The sequence below is a fragment of the Durio zibethinus genome, chromosome 10 (assembly GCF_047325235.1).
Source record: "Durio zibethinus cultivar Kanyao isolate XHJ-2024 chromosome 10, ASM4732523v1, whole genome shotgun sequence".
Classification (NCBI taxonomy): domain Eukaryota; kingdom Viridiplantae; phylum Streptophyta; class Magnoliopsida; order Malvales; family Malvaceae; genus Durio; species Durio zibethinus.
Genome location: NC_143171.1, coordinates 26263114 through 26283978, shown reverse-complemented (window position 1 = coordinate 26283978; position 20865 = coordinate 26263114). Strand labels below are relative to the sequence as shown.

Here is a 20865-nt window from a genome sequence, read left to right as displayed (position 1 = left end):
TTATATTTTATAGTAAAAACCCATTTACACCAAACTAGATTTTTTTCTTTAAGCAACTTTACCAATTCTTATGTCTTATTTTTCTCTAAGGCCTTCATTTCTATTTTCATGACTTATCTCCATTTCTCATTGGATAATGTCTTGGATAATATAATTGGAATAGAAATAATGTTTAGGCTCACAAGAAAATTTTTATTAGATGGTGAGAATTTTTCAAATGTCACAATATTAGAGATTGAGTATAATAGATACTTAGTACATTCTCTAGTTTCTTTTCTAATAGTAATAGGTAGATCATAATCACTAGTTATAGTTTTAGGAGATTCATACTCATTTTAAAAAATAGAATTAGACATTGTAGTTACTCATTTCTAGAATTAAGATCGGATTTTTAGACTTACACTTGTTTAAGGGCTAAAACTTTCCTTTTTTGAGTACACTTGTAATTCTTTTATAAAATCAAGAATAATATTATTTTTTGTCACATCTTTTATGTTTAGAATGGGTTTAGACTCAAATTCAATATTTAACTTAGATTAAAAAAATAATTTTAGACTAATAAGAATTAATGAGTGAAAATATTAAAAAAGAGGACAGGTCAAGCAAAAAGAAGTCTTTTATCTTTATCTTCCATGAATGAAGTCTTCCTCTAAAGATAAAGTTGAGTAAAAAATAATTTACTTTCTTTAAAAGTAATATTTACAGACATAAAACAAAAATCAGCTTTAAATTCGTAATAAATCATCTTGAATATTCTTCATTCACATGAAAAAAAAAAAACAAAAAAAAAGTTTATATTTTAGTTTCTCTTAAAATGCTTTTAGAAAGGATAAAATTTGGTTAAGATTTCTTATGAAATTTTTTCCTCTTAAATTTCCATAAAAATAAGTAAAAATAAATTTAAAATTTTAACTTTATAAAATAAAATAAGATTAGTATTATGCATAAAAAATATTAGAATAAATACATAAGTTGTGGTGTGCTTTTTTTTTTAGGAAAATATTTTGAGTAATAATAAAAATTTATATATTTAGGTTATATTTTATACTTAATATATATATAATACAAAAATTATTATATTATAATTTATATTAATACAATTAAATATAAGATTTTTTTAGGGTTTTTTTTACCAAGTCAATATATATTCTTCGTTAAAATGTTTTTATGTCATTTTTTTATAGTATTATTGTCTCATTGGCAAAATGGGCTGATTTTTCTTCGAAGTATAGCAGCCGTACTGTCCGTCTCTCTTTCCGAAGCTCCCTAAAACCCTCAGATGGGTTACCTATTCAGAGCTTCAAAAATCCTTAAACCCACGAAATGCTTATCTCCATTTTCTACAATATTTAGAAGCAGCAACCCATTTGATAGTTTCGGCTTGAGTCAAAGATTTTGCTCTCATTCTCGCCTCAACAGTAAAGAAACTGCTGCGATAGATTTGAGTCAATACCCAATTGAAAAAATAAGGAACTTTTCAATTATAGCCCACGTTGATCATGGAAAGTCCACTTTAGCTGATAGGCTTTTGGAGCTTACAGGGACTATTAAGAAAGGCCATGGTCAGCCTCAGTACCTTGACAAGTTACAGGTAAAAGAAAAAAAAGAGGTCTTTTTTTGTTGTGGTTTTATTGTTTGGATTGAAACTTGAACTGGGTACGTTTTATGTTCCTTTTATTGCTTTTGAAAGGGTGCTTAATTAACAAATTGTAGGTTAAAAAACAGGTCTTATTAGTGTGTTATTCTTTATTTGGATTGAAACCTGAAATGGGGTTCTTTTAGACTTTGAATTGCTGTAAATTGGTGGAAAGGGCAGGTATTGGCATTTCTAATAGTTGGTTTGGAAGAAACTAGAATTGGGTATTTTTTATTTTTCCATATAACATTAAATTTGGTTTAGAATGAAAAAAAGAAAATATTTTTACCTTTTGTTTGAAGGTGTAAGCCTAATGATGCTTCTGATGTTATATTAGGTTGAGAGGGAAAGGGGAATAACTGTTAAAGCTCAAACAGCAACCATGTTCCACAAACACAAGTTCCTTGGATCCAATGTTGATGATGTCAATGAACCATCAACGTTTCTGTTAAATCTGATCGACACGCCTGGTCATGTGGATTTTAGTTATGAAGTGTCAAGATCCCTGGCAGCTTGCCAAGGTGCTCTTTTGGTTGTTGATGCAGCCCAAGGTGTTCAAGCGCAAACTGTTGCAAACTTTTATCTTGCTTTTGAATCTAACTTGACTATAATACCTATCATAAACAAGATTGACCAACCAACTGCTGACCCTGATCGTGTTAAAGCTCAGTTAAAATCGATGTTTGATCTTGAACCTAGTGATGCCCTCTTAACGTCTGCTAAAACAGGGCAGGGACTTGAGCATGTCCTTCCAGCAGTCATAGAGAGGATCCCTCCCCCTCCTGGAAGCAGCAGTTCACCTCTGCGTATGCTTCTGTTGGATTCGTATTATGATGAGTATAAAGGTGTAATTTGCCATGTTGCCATTGTTGATGGGGCATTGCGTAAAGGTGATAAGATTTCATCTGCGGCAACTGGTCAAGCTTATGAAGTGTTGGATGTTGGGATCATGCATCCTGAACTTACTCCCACTGGAGTCCTTCTAAGCGGACAAGTTGGTTATGTGGTGACGGGTATGCGTTCCACAAAAGAGGCACGTGTTGGGGACACACTATATCACACTCGAACTACTGTAGAGCCCCTTCCCGGTATATCATCAGGCTTTATTTCTTCTTTATTGTTTGCAACACTATAATTCCTATTTTTTTCTTTTTTTTTAATCCAAATTAACACCTTTTTATATATGTGCTATGCTTCTAAATTGCAGGTTTCAAACCAGCAAAACATATGGTGTTTTCTGGTCTCTACCCTGCAGATGGATCTGATTTTGAAGCACTTAACCATGCGATTGAGAAATTAACATGCAATGATGCCAGTGTCTCTATTAATAAGGAGAGTAGCACAGCACTTGGACTGGGTTTTAGGTGTGCTGTGTTATATTTTATAACTTCATCTCTTAGTACCAAAAGTCAAGTAGTTTTATTCTACTACTTAATTATGGAGACTTTTGCATTGTTAGAATGGAATAATTTGTAGTGTATCCTGTATTCCTCCTGCAGGTGTGGATTCTTAGGCTTACTTCACATGGATGTTTTTCATCAAAGACTTGAACAGGTAATTTTTCTTTCATTTTGTCCATTTACCAAAATATTCTTTGTTGGTTTGCGAGTCATAGTGTTTTGTCTGGATGTAGGAGTATGGCGCTCATGTTATTTCCACTGTTCCAACTGTTCCATATATTTTTGAGTATTCAGATGGAAGGTACATAGTACGGTGGCCTTTGTTAATCTTTATTTGGAGAAAAGTGGTCTTTGTAAAGTTGCTTTTGATGTGATTTGTATCTCTTGATCTTGTGTAGCAAAGTTGAAGTTCAGAATCCTGCTGCATTGCCCTCAAATCCCAAGAAACGAGTGACAGCTTGTTGGGAACCTACAGTTCTAGCAACTATTATTATTCCTAGTGAGTAAGCTCCCGTATCCCTTTGCTATATGTCTATTTTCTCAGCATGCAAGAGTTTTATTCTTTTAGACCTCTCTGCTTACTTGTAGGTATGTGGGGCCTGTTATTACCCTTTGCTCTGAGCGGAGAGGCCAGCAGCTGGAGTACTCATTCATCGACAGGTAATTTATGCCATTAGGGTTTCAGCCTGCACTTTTCAAACTCATCAGTGGGTAATCTATTGTGAAATAGTTTCTACTTATCTAGGTTTTAAGCTGAAAAATCTGGCTGGTTCTCATAGTTGAGTTAATGTATGGAATATTAAAATATATGATGCTGAAATTTTGGTCCTATAGTCTTAGTAGTACTTGTTCTTACCACCATGATTCTGAAACTTTCTTTTGTCTTTGTTCTCCATCATCCATCAATTTAGCAAATTAGATTTTCCATACAATATTACCTGACATCCTGTTGTGTGCATTTTTGTTCCTATATATTCATTTGATTCAAAAACTGTAATTTGTATATCTGTAAAAATACCATGTGATAAACTGTTCCACGGTTATCCACTGTCATTCTCTTTGATGCAGTCAACGGGCTTTTATGAAGTATCGGCTACCTTTGAGGGAAATTGTTGTTGACTTTTACAATGAATTGAAGAGTATAACATCTGGCTATGCCTCCTTTGATTATGAGGATTCAGAGTAAGTCTTTTCCCTCCTCTCTCTCACATAGACACACACACATTCACTCATTTATGGGCACAGGCCCCCCCCCTCTATCATAGCGGCTGATGCATATAAAAAGCTGCAATATGCTGTTTATGTCCTATAATAATGCTTTAGGGAGAAGTGGTCTAACGCATTAAAACAACTGGTTTCAACTAGATAGATTTCCTGATTCCCTGGGATTGCTACCAAATGCATAATGCCATTTGATCTGGCCTAAATTTTCAGTAGAATCCTAGGGTGAAGCCCTAGTCTTCTGCATTTTATGTACTTACTCCTGATTGGAAATTCCATGTTATTTATTGACTTCAGATAAACCTTCACTGATGTCATTTTTCTGTGCCTCCACAAAATAGGAGCCTCCTGTAATTGACACATTTTATTGGTGTTGTTTACAGATACCAACAATCTGATTTGGTGAAACTTGATATCCTACTAAATGGACAACCAGTAGATGCCATGGCCACAATTGTTCACAAGTTGAAGGCACAACGTGTTGGTCGTGAACTGGTGGACAAGCTTAAAAAATTCATTGACAGGTCTCTTAATTTATAGTCTAGTATGTATTTTATATGAATTAGATTATAGTTGACTCAGATGATGCAATTCTGGTCAGGCAAATGTTTGAGATAACGATACAAGCTGCAATTGGATCAAAGGTTATTGCAAGGGAGACGTAAGTAACATGTCTTTCCCTTTTATATTTCCTTAAGGTTCCTTAAAAGGTTAACTACTGTGTAACGTTCATTGCTTAGCTAAGTCTTTCTGTGCTGAATTCAGAATCTCAGCAATGAGAAAGAATGTCCTTGCAAAGTGTTATGGTGGGGATGTTACTCGAAAGAGGAAGCTTCTAGAGAAACAAAAAGAAGGAAAGAAGCGAATGAAGCGAGTTGGTTCTGTTGATATTCCTCAAGAAGCTTTTCATCAACTACTGAAGGTTTCATAGTGTAGACTATGTCAGCAAGGATGCTAGTAAGTTCTAATGTATTCAGTTACTAGGTAAAATTCAACCCAGATCTTGTAGTAGTGCTTGTATTCTCTTGTGCCAATGGCAGCTAAGATCTTTTTGTCTATGGTTTTCATACTAAATAATAAACAATGAAAGGGGTTTCTCTTTTCAACCTCGATTGTTGATACTTTGGCAGAGAGGGAATTTTAAACTGTATAAAGTAGTTGTAGCTACTACTTAGGTAATGCCTCAGAGGCTCAGCCGATAAATAACTTCAGAGTCGGAATTTGTTGCATGCATGTATAACTGAAGTAAGCCTCTAATTCCTCTTTTTACACCACAGGATTTTATCTATAAAAAAAGGTTCACATCTTACATTGTTGTCAGGATACCTGGTAGCAGAAGCCGGTGGAAAAATCCAAGCAATGAAGATGCATTGACTCCATTTTCCTGTATACCTTTCGATAAACTGCCCTAGTTTTTGGATATGGATCATATTCTGATTCATTGACCCTATTTGTAAAACATTTTTCATCCTTAACGACTATGTTTTCACAGCAGTGTAAGATTATGGTAACTACTAGGATGCCATGGCGATTTTATCGGTCCTAAAGTCTCCATTTATTTTCATTTTGTTGGAAAAGTCTCCACATTATTTGTTATAGAATTCTTTTATTTACTGAATAAGTTTTGTGAATTGCAAATGTATTGTTTACTTGTCCTTAGATTTTATCTGAAATTATTCCACAATATCAAATTTATGGGCATTTCTACACGATACTATGGGAGGAACAGAGTTGAGAAATAAGTCAGAGTGATACTCCTGAGTTACTTTAATTGCATACATCAATTTGATTAATAATTAGAAGCGAATTAAGGGAGTTGGCTGTAATTAACCTCGGAACCTGAGAGCGGTGGATGGAATGAAGAAATCACCTTGTTGTTTAAATTGATGCATGCAAGTAAATGTAACATAGAATGATACATTCGCCTGTAATTTAGATTTAATTTCTATTGTAGCAGTGTTTTTTAGTGGATAATTTATCAACTTTATGTACTTTTTTTTTTTTTTTTGAAATGGTTTGCTATGGCCCTGAAATGGATTACCTCTCCTCGTTTTAAACTAAAAGAAAAAGGGGAATATAGGAAGGTATGAAAATGGATTATCTCTACGTTTGATGATGTCAAAATCTTTTAACCATATTCCTGTAGTAATAAATTTATCTTTTACGTGAAAAACAAAAAGAAAAAAATCCTTGATTGCGTTTACCGGCCCGACAGCCTGTCGTTGAGTCGTCGTAGAAATTAATACTTGTCCTTGTTGAAGTCATGGCTACCATCGCATTCCTGCTTTCAAAGGTCTGCCACTCACAAAAGAGTAACAGTTGATCTCTCTGAGCTCTTTCCTTTTCCAAACAGCTTCCCATCAGTACCACTTCAAAACAGCTTTCCCATGGAGTTTCAAAACAGTCATTTCACTAATCTCGTTGCCACCACAGGTAAATATATCAATCTGCTTGTTTCTTTAATATTAGTAAAACTTGAGCCCGTTTATTTGCTTTCTTTTGGGATGATCTTTGGGGTTTGTTTTTCTATGTTAGGTGTTTTGTTTTGGTTTTCATGTGTGGATAAGACCCTGAAACGGCCCTTTACAATGGTCTATGGCATGCATGTGCTGGTCCTTTGGTGACAGTTCCTAGGGAAGGAGAACGTGTTTTCTACTTTCCTCAAGGACACTTAGAACAGGTTTGTTCAAGCTTCTGCTCTTTCAGTTTTGTTGCTTTTAATTGTTAATACTTGATTTTACTGCTGTTTCTCTAGCCCGTTAGATTTCAAGAGGCTTCAGTTTCCATATTATAAATGGAATTTTTTTTTTTTTTTTGCATCAGGTTGAGGCCTCTACTAATCAAGTAATTGACCTGCCAATGTACGATCTTCCTTCCGAGATCCTTTGCCGTGTGATTAACATCCAATTAAAGGTAAGAGTTTTGAGCATGCTTTATTTCTACTTTAAGTTGTACGGATTTGTGTTCTGGTTTTCACAAATTGCGTTGCTGTGTGAACTATAGGCTGAACCTTGTTTGCGCAAGTAACTTTACTTCCTGAACCAATCGTCAGTCCAGTCGCTTTTTCTCTCTGTTCCGAGTTCCTTGTACATTTCTCTTGTAAAACCCTGACTCCCTTTGATACAAGCATCTATGGCGGATTTTCACTGCTCAAGCGTCAAGCTGATGAATGTTTCCCACCTTTGGTTCGTGTTGATCTTCCTCAAAATATGCAATTCTGGTTTTCATTCTCAGAAATTGAGTTGTAACTATTCCAAGCTTGCTTCACAGGACTTGTCAATGCAACATCCAAAACAGGAGTTGGTTGCCATGGATTTGCACGGGAATTGGTGTCGTTTTGAGCATGTTTTCAAGGGTAATGCTTTAAACCTGAATAATAAGCTTTATATTCGTATTTGGTTCACTTGAAGATAGGGTCAACCACAAAGGCACTTGCTTGTAAGAGGTTGGAGGGATTTTGTCAGCTCCAAGAGGCCTGCTGTTGGGGATGCAATTGTCTGTTTAAGGTTGGCTTTCTTCCTCAAACCTCTGATGACATTTGGTTGTTTTAGATTTTCTTCTTTGTTTCAACATGAGTACTAATACATCGAATTGACATGCAATTTATAGAAGCGAGAATGGACAACTATGTGTTGGTTTACGGCGAGCAATGAGGCCACAGGGCGATATTCCTTCTTCTACAAGTTCAAGTCCTGAAATGTCTCCCGATGTGCATGCAATTGCATGGGAGACCTACACAAGAAGAACCCTATTCACCATATATTACAAACCAAGGTTTCTTTTATTGCAATTCATTGAAGCTTTTTGTTTTACCAATTTTTAACTACAGATATTCTTGTGAATTTTCAATATCAGGACATGCCCAGCAGATTTTATTGTTCCATTTGATCAGTTCATGGAATCAATGAGGATCATTTACTCAATAGGGATGAGATTCCAAATGAGATTTGAAAGTGAATAACCTCTTGACCATAGGTATGGCTGTAGACACACATTTTAGTTCGAACCCAATGGGACCCATTTTGGTCCAAATTTAATCAGGTTCATTTGATTCGAGCCTAATAGGTCCCATTCTGATCTGAGTCCAATTATGCTCATTTTGGTTTGGGCCCAACCCAAATCCATTTTCGTCAAGCCCATTTTGGTTCGGGCTCATTTTGGTCCATCTAGGTCCAATTAGATGTTTTTATCATTATTATTATTTTATTTTTTACTTTTTATTTTTCGTTTCCTTTTCTATTCTTTGATTGCAAGATAATTAGGATTAGAATTCTAGGACAAAACTTTGATTGCAAATCATGTCAATGACTGGAATTTTGGACTCAAAAATCTTGTTGGACAAAATGCAATCCCAGGATCAAGCCTGAGATTGATTCTATCCGTTTTTTGAATTGATCATAGGCTGTTTATAAATTGGACTAATTCTATAAAACAAGGACACACAGAGAGACACACACAAACCATAAAGAAAATTGTTGGGAAATTCTGGGAAAAGTCTAGTAGTAAAGGTTTCTGGGATTCGAAAATTGAGATTTTAGATTTGATTTGGAGTTTTGGTGGGATTTTAGGTTTCTGAAGGTGATTTTAAAGTCGTAAGAGTATCAGGAAGAGTTTAAGATGATTTAGGAATTTTTTTGAATTTTTTTAGATTTTTTTTTGGTTCTTTTAGGTTTTTTGAAGAACTTTAAATTTTTCGACGAAAGATGAAGTTTCTGATGAGATTCCGACAATGTTTCCAGAATCCAGTAAGCTTTTCAAAAACTTACGGGTTTTTTAGTTTTCGGTTGAATTTTCAGGTGAAGTTTTCAGAAACCGGTGGGATTTTCAATTTTCGATTGAACTTTTTGGCAGGTCTAAGGAGATTTCTAGATAGAAAAAGGAGCGTCTGGGGTTAGAGAGAGAGAGGCTCTAGGGTTTTTGAGGAAAAAACGTTGAAGGGTGCCTTATATACTGCTTTAACACCATATCATTTTGGTAACCAAGATCCATGTGTCGGCTCGAAGATCCTCGCACTGACTCACGTTTTGACCCGACTCGATCGCAGGTTTTTATTTTATTTTATTTTTATATTTTGATTTTGATTTATTTTATTTTATTTTTAAACTTTTTTTTTCATTATTTTCTATTTTAAAAAAAAAAAAGAAAAAAAGAGAGAAGAGAAAAAATGATTATTTTTGTAATCTTTGTTTAAAAAAAAAGGATAAAAAAAAGTAAAAGAAAAGAAAATTTTCTTATTTGGTAAATTATAAAAATGTGCAAGGCTTGGATAATTCGAAATCAAATTGGTACCATTCATTGGATGAGCGTTTTGGGAGTGTTACAATCTTCTCCATGCGCAATCGACTTTTGAATCTAGTCTTTGTTTTGCATATCAGCTTCAATTAGGTAGCTAATCACATATAACCAAAAAATATTGGTGGTGACTCCTTTTCATTCCAAGTCTAGCGGTTGGTATACGAATCTATATGTTTGATAGCTTGATGACTTCGTTGGAGACATATTAAAGAGTCAAGCCAATAAAAGATTTATTATTATACAGGCTTTGTCTAACAAATTTGAAATTACCTCTTTCCATAGCTTATATTTGCTTTATTATGGTTTATTTGTTTGCCCTATTATTTAGTATTTATATTTGCCTAAATATTTACTTATTATATCTGTCATTTATTTACATGTGTATAACATAAACCCTCCACTTAGGCTCTATTTTTAGGAGGGAGTGAAGTACATATGCCCTCGTGAGATTTTATGTCTCTGCATAGGCTTGCAAAATACTCCTACACAGATTGAATCCTTTCCACTTGAAGCCTATAATGGGTGAGGATTTGAGTGCCTTACTAGTTTGTAATAGACCATGATATAGGAAACAATTTGAGAACCTTTTAGAAATAGCCCAAACCATATATACTTGAATTTAGAAGCCCAACCATTGATAGAGCCTTATTTTTTCACCCTCTGTAGATAATCCAAAATTCTAAGTCATGCTATTATCTTAATTGTTATGTTTTTCCTATATTTCATTAAAATGACTAACTAATTTCTTTGTCTTCTTTTATTTCTTTTTGCACACATTCATGAACATGTTCACAGATTGTATAGTATTCTTGCCCCAAAGCTATTTCAGTAAAGACCCTCATGGATTCCATAGAACGTCAAGTTTGCACCTCATCTATGCTGTTTAAATGTGATTCTCCCATAAAGGTGAAGATCGAATCAGAAAAGAAGTAGCTAGAAGAAGGAGATTATTTGTCATCTGGTCATGTCTTTACACTATCAGGAGAAGTCCACCTATTCCTTAAACACTATAACTTGAAAAGCTTATTAGACAAATGGAATGGCATAACTTCTTCAAGGCATGAAGCTTTTTGTGAGAAATTTAGACATATAGCATATCTTTTGTCAATTGAGGTTGATTACTCACTTATTAGGGTGATGGTATAATTTTGTGATCTTTTATACCAGTGTTTCATCTTTAATGAGGTTGATATAGTATCAATAATTAAGGAGTACTCAACTCTGATGGGTATGTATCTATTGTATCGAAATAGAATATACATGAACAAACACAAATCAAAGAGTCACAGGAAGTTGAGTCATACGTTAGGGGTGAAAAATGAGACTATAGATTCATACATTCGAAAGAAAGGTGATCACAAAAGTATTCCCTGTAGGGTCTTTCGAGATTTCATTATTAAGCATCCAGATGATGATCAGGGAATAGATGTATTTGCTCTGGCCATATATGGGTTGGTTATTCTCCTTAAGGTCTTGGGATACAGTGAGATAGAAGTGGTGGATCTATTTGAGCAAAGTGAAAGAGGTTGTAATCTTTCACTAGTTATCTTGGTAGAAATTATCAGATCTTTGAGTTTTTGTAGGCAGATGGACAAAACACGTTTCATGGGTTGCATAACCTTATTATATGTATGGATAAAGAATCATTTTGAATGCAAGAAAAGTTTTTTTACTAAACTTTATCTCCACACTTAGAGTCCGATTAGAGAATTCTGTCAGAGTACTTGACCAGAGGCAAGAACTGAAAATGAGTGAAAATGTTTGCTACAATGACTCACAGCTAGTCAGGTAAGATGGTTAGCTCTATGGATGGGCAGAGAACCTATGTTATACCAATGTGGAGATGAGACAGGGGTCTTACTTCTAGTCTTATGAGGGTTAACAAGTTATACCCCATTAATGGTAAAGAGGCAACATAGAGCTGAACAGTTTATTCCTATAATCCACAAGCTCGGCTAGTTCGACTGCTCATATGGGAGTTTGAAACCTTTCAAAAGATTGATAACATAATTAAAGCCTAGAAGAAACCTAAAAGAGTAAGCCTAGAGCCATTCACTGATCGAGTTATTCAAGGGTATTTGGTTTAGAGAAATAAGAGAGGTCAGAAGATTGCATTTGGGTCTCAGGATCATTATTTACCAGTGCATCAATAGTCTAATAAATAGCTTTCGAAATTAGAGTGTGAGATAGAGAAGGAGAAACTGAGACAAAAGGTCTTAAAGCTACAGGAAGAAAAAGAACAATGGCAAAACAATGTAGAAAAATTAGAAGTTCAAAACCATAGAATTTTCAAAGAATACAACAAGGCCCAGAAAGTTGTTAGAGAACGAAATGATGCCCTAAAAAAGCTGAAGGAGTTACAACAATAGCATAAGAGGTTGCATATATAGGTACAAGCCAAAGAATTAATAACACTAAGTTGGCTCGTGAAAATGAAGAGTTGAAAGAAGAATGCGACCACATAAACAATGCTTTCATAAAGGCTGAGCAGGAAAACTAATGGCTTTCGGACCACATTCTGACTTTGACATCAAAGTTAAGTGAACAAAAAAATTGTGTTAGGTTTTTTACAGAAAGAGACAAAAAATTATCCTATTAGGTGTGGTGTGACAAAAGAGAAGGGTTAGGAAGACAGAGATATATAGAACACCTTACCATTCATATAGGCAAAGTCGTGATCCAAGCAAGCAAGATAGCAAAAAAGGCTAAGACTTTGAGAGCTTTGATCGCACTAGTAGGGGAGTATGGACAAAAATTGTTAAACTTTATTGAGGAAGCTATGGCTAGTATGAGCAAGTTAGGTATTTCTATAGAGGAACAGCACTAGCTTTGATGTAAAATTGACTTCTGTGGAATAAATGAAAGTTTTTTTTGTTGGATCTTTTTCAAAAGGCAAATATTTTCCTTTTACTTTCTACTTTCTTTCATTTGCATCACATTCACTCATGCATTCATTATCATAACATTATCATTGAATCTTTAATTGTGGTACTAAAGTGCAAGAATAGCTATTCATCAATACAATACTCGAGCTTGAGCTAGAAAGATAGAACAAGACAATACAAATCACTTTTAAAGGATAAAAAAAGCCCAAGAAGCATTAAAAAAAAAAGTTGAGCCAAATTTTAGAGGCCCTGAAAAGGATAAATAGGGGAAAATCAGTGAAAGAAGATATTTCACAAGAAGCTACTAATTTGGCATATCCTTCAGGCTTTGACCTACCAAAAAATCAAATCGCACCATTTTTTCAATCGCAACAGATAATTTTTTTGAAGTACAACTATCCAGGAATGACCTATGCACCAAGTCATGAGAATGCCCAAAGCTATGATAATCATGTCTTTGTCAAAAAAATAGTTGAGTCCATTCGACTCCTTATTGCAGATGAGGTAAAAGAGAAGGAAAAACCACAAACAGCTATGCCCTTGAAAAATTCTAAATTAATCAAGTTATGAATAGACTTGAAGAAAAACTAAAGGTTGTAGAAGGAATAGATTTCTATAGATCCATGGATACAGTGAGACTTTGCTTGGTATCATACATGGTAATGCCACTAAAGTTTAAAGTATTAAAGTTTGAAAAATACGATGGTACCAAGTGTCTTATCATGTATATCACCATATATTGTCGTAAAATAATGGCACATGCCAATAATAAGAAACTACTTATGCATATGTTTCAAGACAGTTTGACTGGATTTATGATAAGATGGTACATTTAATTAAATGGGACTAGCATCAAGACATGGAAAGATTTAACCAGATCTTTTATTAACCAGTACCATCACATCATTGACATAACTCTCAATCGTCTTTTCTTACAAGCAATGAAAAAGAAGACATCCGAGTCCTTTAAGCAATATGCTTAAAGGTGACGGGATATGGCTACCCAAATACAACTCCTTTAACAGAAAAAGAAATCATGGCATTATTTGTGAGCATTCTAAAGTTGTCTTATTATGAAAAGATAAAAAATGCAACCAAGAATTTTATAGAAATGATAATTTCAAAATAGATAATAAAAAATACTATCAAGAATGGTAAGCTTGAAGAAGGTGAATCTTTTAAAAGAGCACTTAAGAAGAAAGAAAGTGAGACTCAAGCAACGAGTCTTGAAAGACAGCAATTTAGAAGCTACACTCGACCTATTTACCTTACATACCATACAGTGAATCATACTTATGCATTTTCTCACCAATCATCCACTTAACCATCTTATCCATCTTCTTCAAGATCTTTTACTCACTCAGCCAGCATCACAAGTAATACCAAAATTAGAGAAAAACTAACTTTTGACCCCATACCCATAAGCTACATAGACCTATATCAAGAGCTCTACAAAAATCATTTGATAGCCTCTGTCCCTACAAAATAGCTTGAACCTCCTTACCCTAAATAGTATATTCCAATGCCTATTATGACTACCATTTCGAGGTGGCAGGATATTCTACTGAGAACTACATTCTTTTCAAACTTAGGGTACAAAGTTTGATTAAGAAAGGCTGATAAGCTTTGACACCAGTGGAAGTTTTGCACCTAATGTCAGTGAGAATCTTTTACCTAGTCATACAGTCAATGCTTTGGACACAAGTGAAAAACATGTGAAAAAAAAGGTAGAAGAGCTTAAGATGCTACTTGACTAGCTATATAAAGCCTTATGTAAAGTCGAAATGATACAACCAGTGGCTCTATGCACTCATATGGGAAAACATATCCCAAGTCAAATATGTAAAAATCATGATGGGACACTAGGTCGTTTAACTGATGTTTGCAAACAATTTCATGGTGAAGTTCAAAAACTGATGGACTCTCACCAAATAAAATTGTATAAAGAGCTGAGAGCCTCAAAAGACACTGAAGTGGCTATGACAGACGAGTGGATGTCAGAACCTATCACTATACGCTGTAAAGAGAAGCCACAATCAGTTGAGAATAAGTTTGTTCCTAAACCAATAGCCTTTAAAGTTTCACGCCCATTTCCTTATAAAGATAACAAAGCAGTGCCCTGGAATTTGAATACGGGGTAACAATTCAAGGGCAGTAAAAGCATGTATTAAAGCTGAAACTACCCATATAACAGGAGTAGAGGGCACAACTAGAAGTGAGAGATGTTACACTTTTGAGACTTTGAATAAATCAAAAAAAAAGAAGAAGTAAACTGAACTAGAGATCTCAAAGAAGGATACGTCAAAATTTGTGCCTAAAAAAGAGGCATGTGATTTTTTTAAGCTAGTCAAGCACAATGAGTATTCTATGATAGAGCAATTGAATAAGATGCCACCCAAAATTTTTCTATTATTGCTTCTCTTGAACTCTAAATCTCATCTCAATGTCTTGTTAAAGGTATTGAATCAGGTTTATATGGCCCATAATATCTCCATGAAGTATGTAAATTATCTGACAGGCAATCTAGTAGTGCAACACCATATCTCTTTTAGTGATGATGAGATTTCATCAAAAGGTAAAAGAAGCATCAAGGCATTCATATCACTGTTAAATGCAAAGACCTTATAATAGCTAAGATCCTTGTCGATAATGGGTTAGCTATTAATGTTATGCCTATGTCTATTTTGGCAAAGTTGCCCTTTGATATGTCTTTTATCCAAGACAATCAAATGGTAGTCCAAGCATTCGATGAGACTAGGCGAGAAGTATTAGGAGATGTTGAGTTTTTCATTTAGATTGGTCCATGTGTTTTCAATATAAAATTTCAAGTTATGGATATTTTTCTCATATATAGCTGTTTATTAGGAAGACTATGAATCCATAAAATAGACACCATCTTTTTCTCATTACACTAAAAAATCAAATTCAATGTAGAATGGCAATTGATGATTGTGGTGAAAGAGAAAGATTTACTGGTGACTCAACTTATAAATACCCCATATGTAGAAGCAATAGAAGAGTCATTATAGTGCTCATACAGATCCTTTGAACCTGTCAATGCAATAGATAAAAGGTTTAAATTCAATCGAATCATGATTAATTAGATGGTAAACAAGGGTTAAAGTATTAGGTTCGATCTAGACAAAAACCTTCAAGGGATGAGAGAATTCCTAAAGCTTAAAAACAATAGTGGTAGAGCAAGATTGGGTTATGAGATAGAAGAGTACCAAGCCTTAACAGAAAGGCAAGAAATGAGTCGATGGTTGTTCCCTACTTAAATGAGATTTTCACTTCTAGAGGATACATGTTTCTAAAAGCTGAAAAGGATACAAAAAAGAAATTGAAGTGGGAGAAAGCTTTTGCTAAGTTATCCATTCACATGGTGGATGATAGAAGCCAAAATGAGGAAGCCATGGTTTACCCTTGCCCACCGGGATATGAAGCCGTAATGGTACAGATTAATGACACTACAGAGATTCAACCTATCAAATTGGATATCAAAGATATATTAGTACATTGTGCCAACTTTGAAGAAGAGAAAGATGGCCATCCCTGGTATCATGATATTATGTGATATCTAAAGAACCAACAGTACTTAGACCTAGCCATAAAAAATGATAAAAGAATCTTGAGAAGATTTGCCATGTGATTTTTTTTAGATGGGGAAGTTTTGTACAAAGGTGTAAGGACCAAGTGTTACTACATTATGTAAGTGCATCTAAAGCCAAAAGAATTGTTGAAGAGGTGCACAGTGGTGTATGTGGCGCACATGCAAATGAGCACATAATGGCAAGACAGGTTATACGAGCTAGATATTATTGGTTGACAATGAAAAAAGATTGCATCAATTAGACTCGAAAGTATCATAAATGCTAGATTTATGCTAACAAGATTTATGCTCCATCCAGTGCTTTGCATGTCATAGCACCATCTTAGCCATTTTTTATGTGGGGCATAGATGTTATTAGCCCCATCACACCAAAGGTTGCAAATAGGAACAAATTCATTTTTGTGATGAGTGACTACTTCACAAAATGAGTCGAGGTTACCTCTTTCACAACAGTGACTAGATCAGTGGTCCGTAAATTCATAAAAAAAAATAATTTACAGAGATGGGCTTTCAAAAAGAAGCATAACTGACAATGCCAAGAATTTAAATAGCAAGATGATACAAGAAGTATGTACTCAGTTCAAGATCAAGCATCATAATTTAGCTTTATATCACTAAAAAATGAATGGGGTAGTGAAAGCTGCAAACAAGAACATCTAAAGAATTCTGGAGAAGATGATTGAAACGTATAAGAATTGGCACGAGAAATTGCTTTTTGCTCTACATGCATATAAAACTTTCGTACGTACCTCTACTGGGGCAATTCCTTTCTCATTAGTTTATGGGATGAAAGCTATACTGTCAGTAGAAGTAGAAATCTCATCTTTAAGGGTCCTATAAGAAGTGGGTTAGAGGAAGTTAAATGGATTCAGGAAAGTTATGAGCAATTGAACTTTATTAAAGAAAAGAGATTGATGGCCCTACGCCATGGCCAATTATACCAAAGAAAAATGATAAGAGCTCAAGACAAAAAGTCAAATCTTGGTAGTTTCGAAAAGGAGAGTTATGTTGAAAAAGATTCTTCCAAGTCAACATGATGATATAGGAAAATGGATCTTGAATTGGGAAGGGCTTATGTGGTAAAAAAAGCTTTTTCGAGAAAGCTTTGATCTTGTCAAAAATGGATAGAGATGAACTTTCTGGTCCTATCAATTTTGACACGGTAAAGAGTATTTTGCTTGATTTAAAAAAAACAAAAAAATTTAAAAAATTAAAAAGAAGAGAAAAATTAAATCAAAAACCCGAAAGGGTGATTTGAACCACAAAAAATGAATAAAAAATAAAATAAATAAAAAAGAGAGAAGTTCAAGTCGAAAACTTGAAAGGGTAACTTAGAACCAAATGAAGGGTCAAAACTCTGAAAAGCAATTGGAATTAGCACTATTTGGGAAGGCATATCAAGCACAGTAAATTTTGAAAAGCTTTGAAGTGTTGGGACATCAAGTTTTAATTGAGTTTTTGAAAGCGATCCGAGATTTATTGTCATGGTTATCTAATCATTTGTTCTGAGGCACTGTTACTCTAAAATGTCACTCCTGTGCATTCTTTTCCTTCACATCATCATTTGTAACTGATTATCCAAATAAATAAAAGCTATCTTATCATTCTCTAAATCTTGTACATTTCTCTTCTTCTTTATATCTTGCCATGAATGAAAGAAATGTATAACTTGCATCCTCATGCTTTGAAGGATAATGATTAATAATTGAACAAAATCTTAAAAAGTGTGTCATTTTGAAGGATTGAAGGAGATAAGGCAAAAGATGAACCCTAAAAAAAAAGAGAAAATTGACTTTCATGGCTCTCTTTAGGATAAATAGACAAGCAGACACAAAAGTTTCTTTGCCAAAAATGCCTCTAGGATAATGAAAAATTGTTTTTTTGCTTACTTTTAGGTTGATAAAAGATGGTTTCTTTGTAAAAAATGTACCTCCAGATTGATAAAAATAGCTTTTTTGTCAAATATGAAGGGGAATTTCTTCGTTAAAGTACACAATAAAGGTGAACATGTAGGATAATATCCGATGGTTTCTATGTTAAAGGTGTACAGAAACGAGAATACAAAAGCTTTAGTATCACAATTAATGTTCATTTGCATCTTAGATAAGGCATACATTTGCATTATCTCACTCAATTGATCTTGGCTTAGTCCAGATTATTTTTTTATGATTCAGAGTTTCATTTCGATCATTTATTTTTTATCTCGACTTAGTCCTGGTCGTCTCATTTGACTCGTGGTTTCTTTCTAATTGCTTGATCTTGACTTAGTCCAGATCATTTTTTATGATTCATGGTTCTGTCTCGATCATTTATTTTTGATCTCGACTCAGTCCTGGTCCTCTCATTTGACTCGTGATTTCGTCATAGTCGTTTGATCTTGGCTCAATTCATATCATTCCTTATGATTCGTGGTTCCATCCCGATGATTTATTTTTGCCTCGACTCGATCTTGATCGGCTTATTTGACTCATGATTTCATCACGATCACTTAATCTTAGCTCAGTCTAGATCATTTTTTATGATTCATGATTTCATCTCAATCATTTATTTTTTACCTCGACTTGGTCCTGGTCGTTTTATTTGACTCGTAGCTTAATCCTAGTCATCTGACCTTGGTTGAGTGGGCGTCTAGGTCTTTACAACATCTTTATCTGACAAAGATGTGCAAAGAGGGGCACTGTAGACACCCATTTTGGTCCGAGCCTAATAGGACCTATTTTGGTCTGAGCTTAACTAGGTACATTTGATTTGGGCCTAATGGGTCCCATTTTGGTTCGAGCCTGATTAGGCCTATTCTGCTCTGGCCCAACCTGGGCCCATCTTGGTTCGGGCTCATTTTGGCCCATCTAAGTCCAATTATATGCTTTTACCATTATTATTATTTTTTTTTCTTGGCTACTTTTCTTTTCGATTCAATATGCACGTGGATAAGATAATCAGGTTCAGAATCTTGGGTCAAAAATTTGATTGCAAATCATGTCAATGACTGAAATTTTAGACTCGAAAATCTTGCTGGACAGAATGTAATCCCAAGATTTAAGCCTGAGATTGATTTGTCCATTTCTTAAATTGATCCTACGCTACCTATTAATTGGACTAATTTTACAGAATAAGGACACACAAAGAGACACACAGAAAACATAAAGAAATTGTTGGGGAAATTTTGAAAAAAATCTGGCAGTAAGGGTTTTTGGGATTCTAAAATTGGGATTTTGGATTTGATTCAGAGTTTTGGTGGGATTTTAGGTTTTTGAAGGTGATTTTAAAGTTGTAAGAGGTTCAGGAAGGGTTTACAATGATCTAAGATTTTTTTTGAATTTTTTAAAGATTTTTTTGGATTTTTTTTTGGTTTTTTCAAGAATTTTGAATTTTTCGGTTAAATTTTTTGGTGAAAGTTAAAGTTTCCGACAAGATTCCAACAAGGTTTCCAGAATCCGATAGGCTTTCCAAAAATTGGTGGGTTTTTCAGTTTTTGATTGAATTTTTTGACGAAGTTTTTAGAATCAGTGAGATTTCAGTTTCTGGTTCAACTTTCTGGCAGGCTCTAAGGAGATTTCTAGAGAAAAAGATGAGCGTCTAGGGTTAGAGAGAGAGAGGCTCTGGGGTTTATGAGGAAAAAAAGCTGAAGGGTGCCTTATATACTACCTCAACACGATGTCGTTTTGGTAAGCCAAGATTCGCGTGTCAACCTAAAGATTCGCACGTCAACCTGCGTCTTGACCTGATCGTAGATTTTTTTTTCATTTTATTTTATTTTTTTTATTTTGATTTATTTTATTTCATTTTTGACCTTTTTTTCATTTAAAAAAAAAAAAAAGAGAAGAGAAGACAAGATTATTTTTGTAATCATTGTTTAAAAAAAAGGGTAAAAAAAAGAAATAAAGAAATAAATTTTTTTTTCTTATTTGGTAAATTATAAAAATGTGCAAGTCTTTGATAATTCAAAATCAAATTGGTACCATCCATTGGATAGGCATTTTGGGGGTGCTACAACATTTTTCATGCGCAATCAACTTCCAAATCTAATCTCTATTTTACAGATCAGTTTCGATCAGGTGATTAATCACACCTAACTAAAAAAGATTGATGGCGATTCTTTTCATTCCAAATCTAGCGGTAGGTCTACGGATCTATACGTTATGACAATGGCTTGTTTCTTATTTTGAGGATGATGCTAAAACATAGTTTTATCGCTAAATTAAAATTAAATAGTAGTACTAATTGCTTCAATGTCTTCTTTCACATTTTATTTGAATAAATATACCAGTAACTATCTTCTCTTATGATGATGGCGAGTTGAAAATTGATTTTCTTTTTATCTGATATTGTAAATTTAAAAGCTTCATAGTTGGAATTGAAGATGCTGATCCCAGGGATTTAAATAGCGGTCGCAGTCACGTTTTTTATCCCATTACGTTTATCGTATTTTCAAATATAATAAAGATATTTGCGGTCATCGAGGTCATTGCAATCGTGAAATTTTTTTAATTTGGCACAATTTGTTATAAAATGTAATAATTATAATAATAATAATAAAAACTCTTATTTAATGATTTTTAAAATAGTTTATGATATTATATTTTTTTTATTTTTTTAAAAAATTATTTACAATTTTAGTTTGATTATAATAAAATATTCATATTTGGTTTAACAACAAAATTTTTTCTTGAGCCAAGTTCATATTAAATATTAATCTAGATAAATCAAAATATTAACAAAATATAATATGTTAAATAGCAAGCATCTATATTTAATAAAATTACAAACTTAAAAAATAATAATTTCAAATTCTATCAATTATAACTATTGATATATATA

General features: G+C 33.9%; 1 protein-coding gene and 1 pseudogene across 7 annotated transcripts; both read left to right on the top strand.

Moving 5' to 3' along the window:
- The first annotated feature begins 1196 nt into the window (after window positions 1-1196).
- Window positions 1197-5821, top strand: LOC111292774 (Small GTP-binding protein). 6 transcript variants are annotated; one of them, XR_016345867.1, is made up of 13 exons: window positions 1197-1591; window positions 1974-2724; window positions 2844-3000; window positions 3136-3190; window positions 3270-3337; window positions 3435-3539; window positions 3625-3696; window positions 4105-4218; window positions 4641-4781; window positions 4859-4918; window positions 5023-5214; window positions 5388-5502; window positions 5579-5821. XR_016345867.1 is itself a non-coding variant. In XM_022885339.2 (12 exons), exons 1-11 carry the CDS (start codon window positions 1280-1282, stop codon window positions 5186-5188), a joined length of 2001 nt encoding a protein of 666 aa, XP_022741074.1. In that variant the 5' UTR covers window positions 1197-1279; the 3' UTR covers window positions 5189-5214; window positions 5579-5821. The 6 variants fall into 6 exon arrangements, 4 of the variants coding, with proteins under 4 accessions (XP_022741074.1, XP_022741075.1, XP_089623146.1 ...); XR_002690540.2 differs by having other exon boundaries at window positions 5023-5502; XM_022885339.2 differs by lacking the exon at window positions 5388-5502.
- Window positions 5822-6644: 823 nt separating this feature from the next.
- Window positions 6645-20535, top strand: LOC111292461 (auxin response factor 2-like; annotated as a pseudogene). The gene is made up of 7 exons (XR_016345479.1): window positions 6645-6690; window positions 6825-6937; window positions 7081-7170; window positions 7266-7442; window positions 7528-7763; window positions 7867-9301; window positions 10348-20535. The product of XR_016345479.1 is annotated as an auxin response factor 2-like (transcript).
- Window positions 20536-20865: the final 330 nt, after the last annotated feature.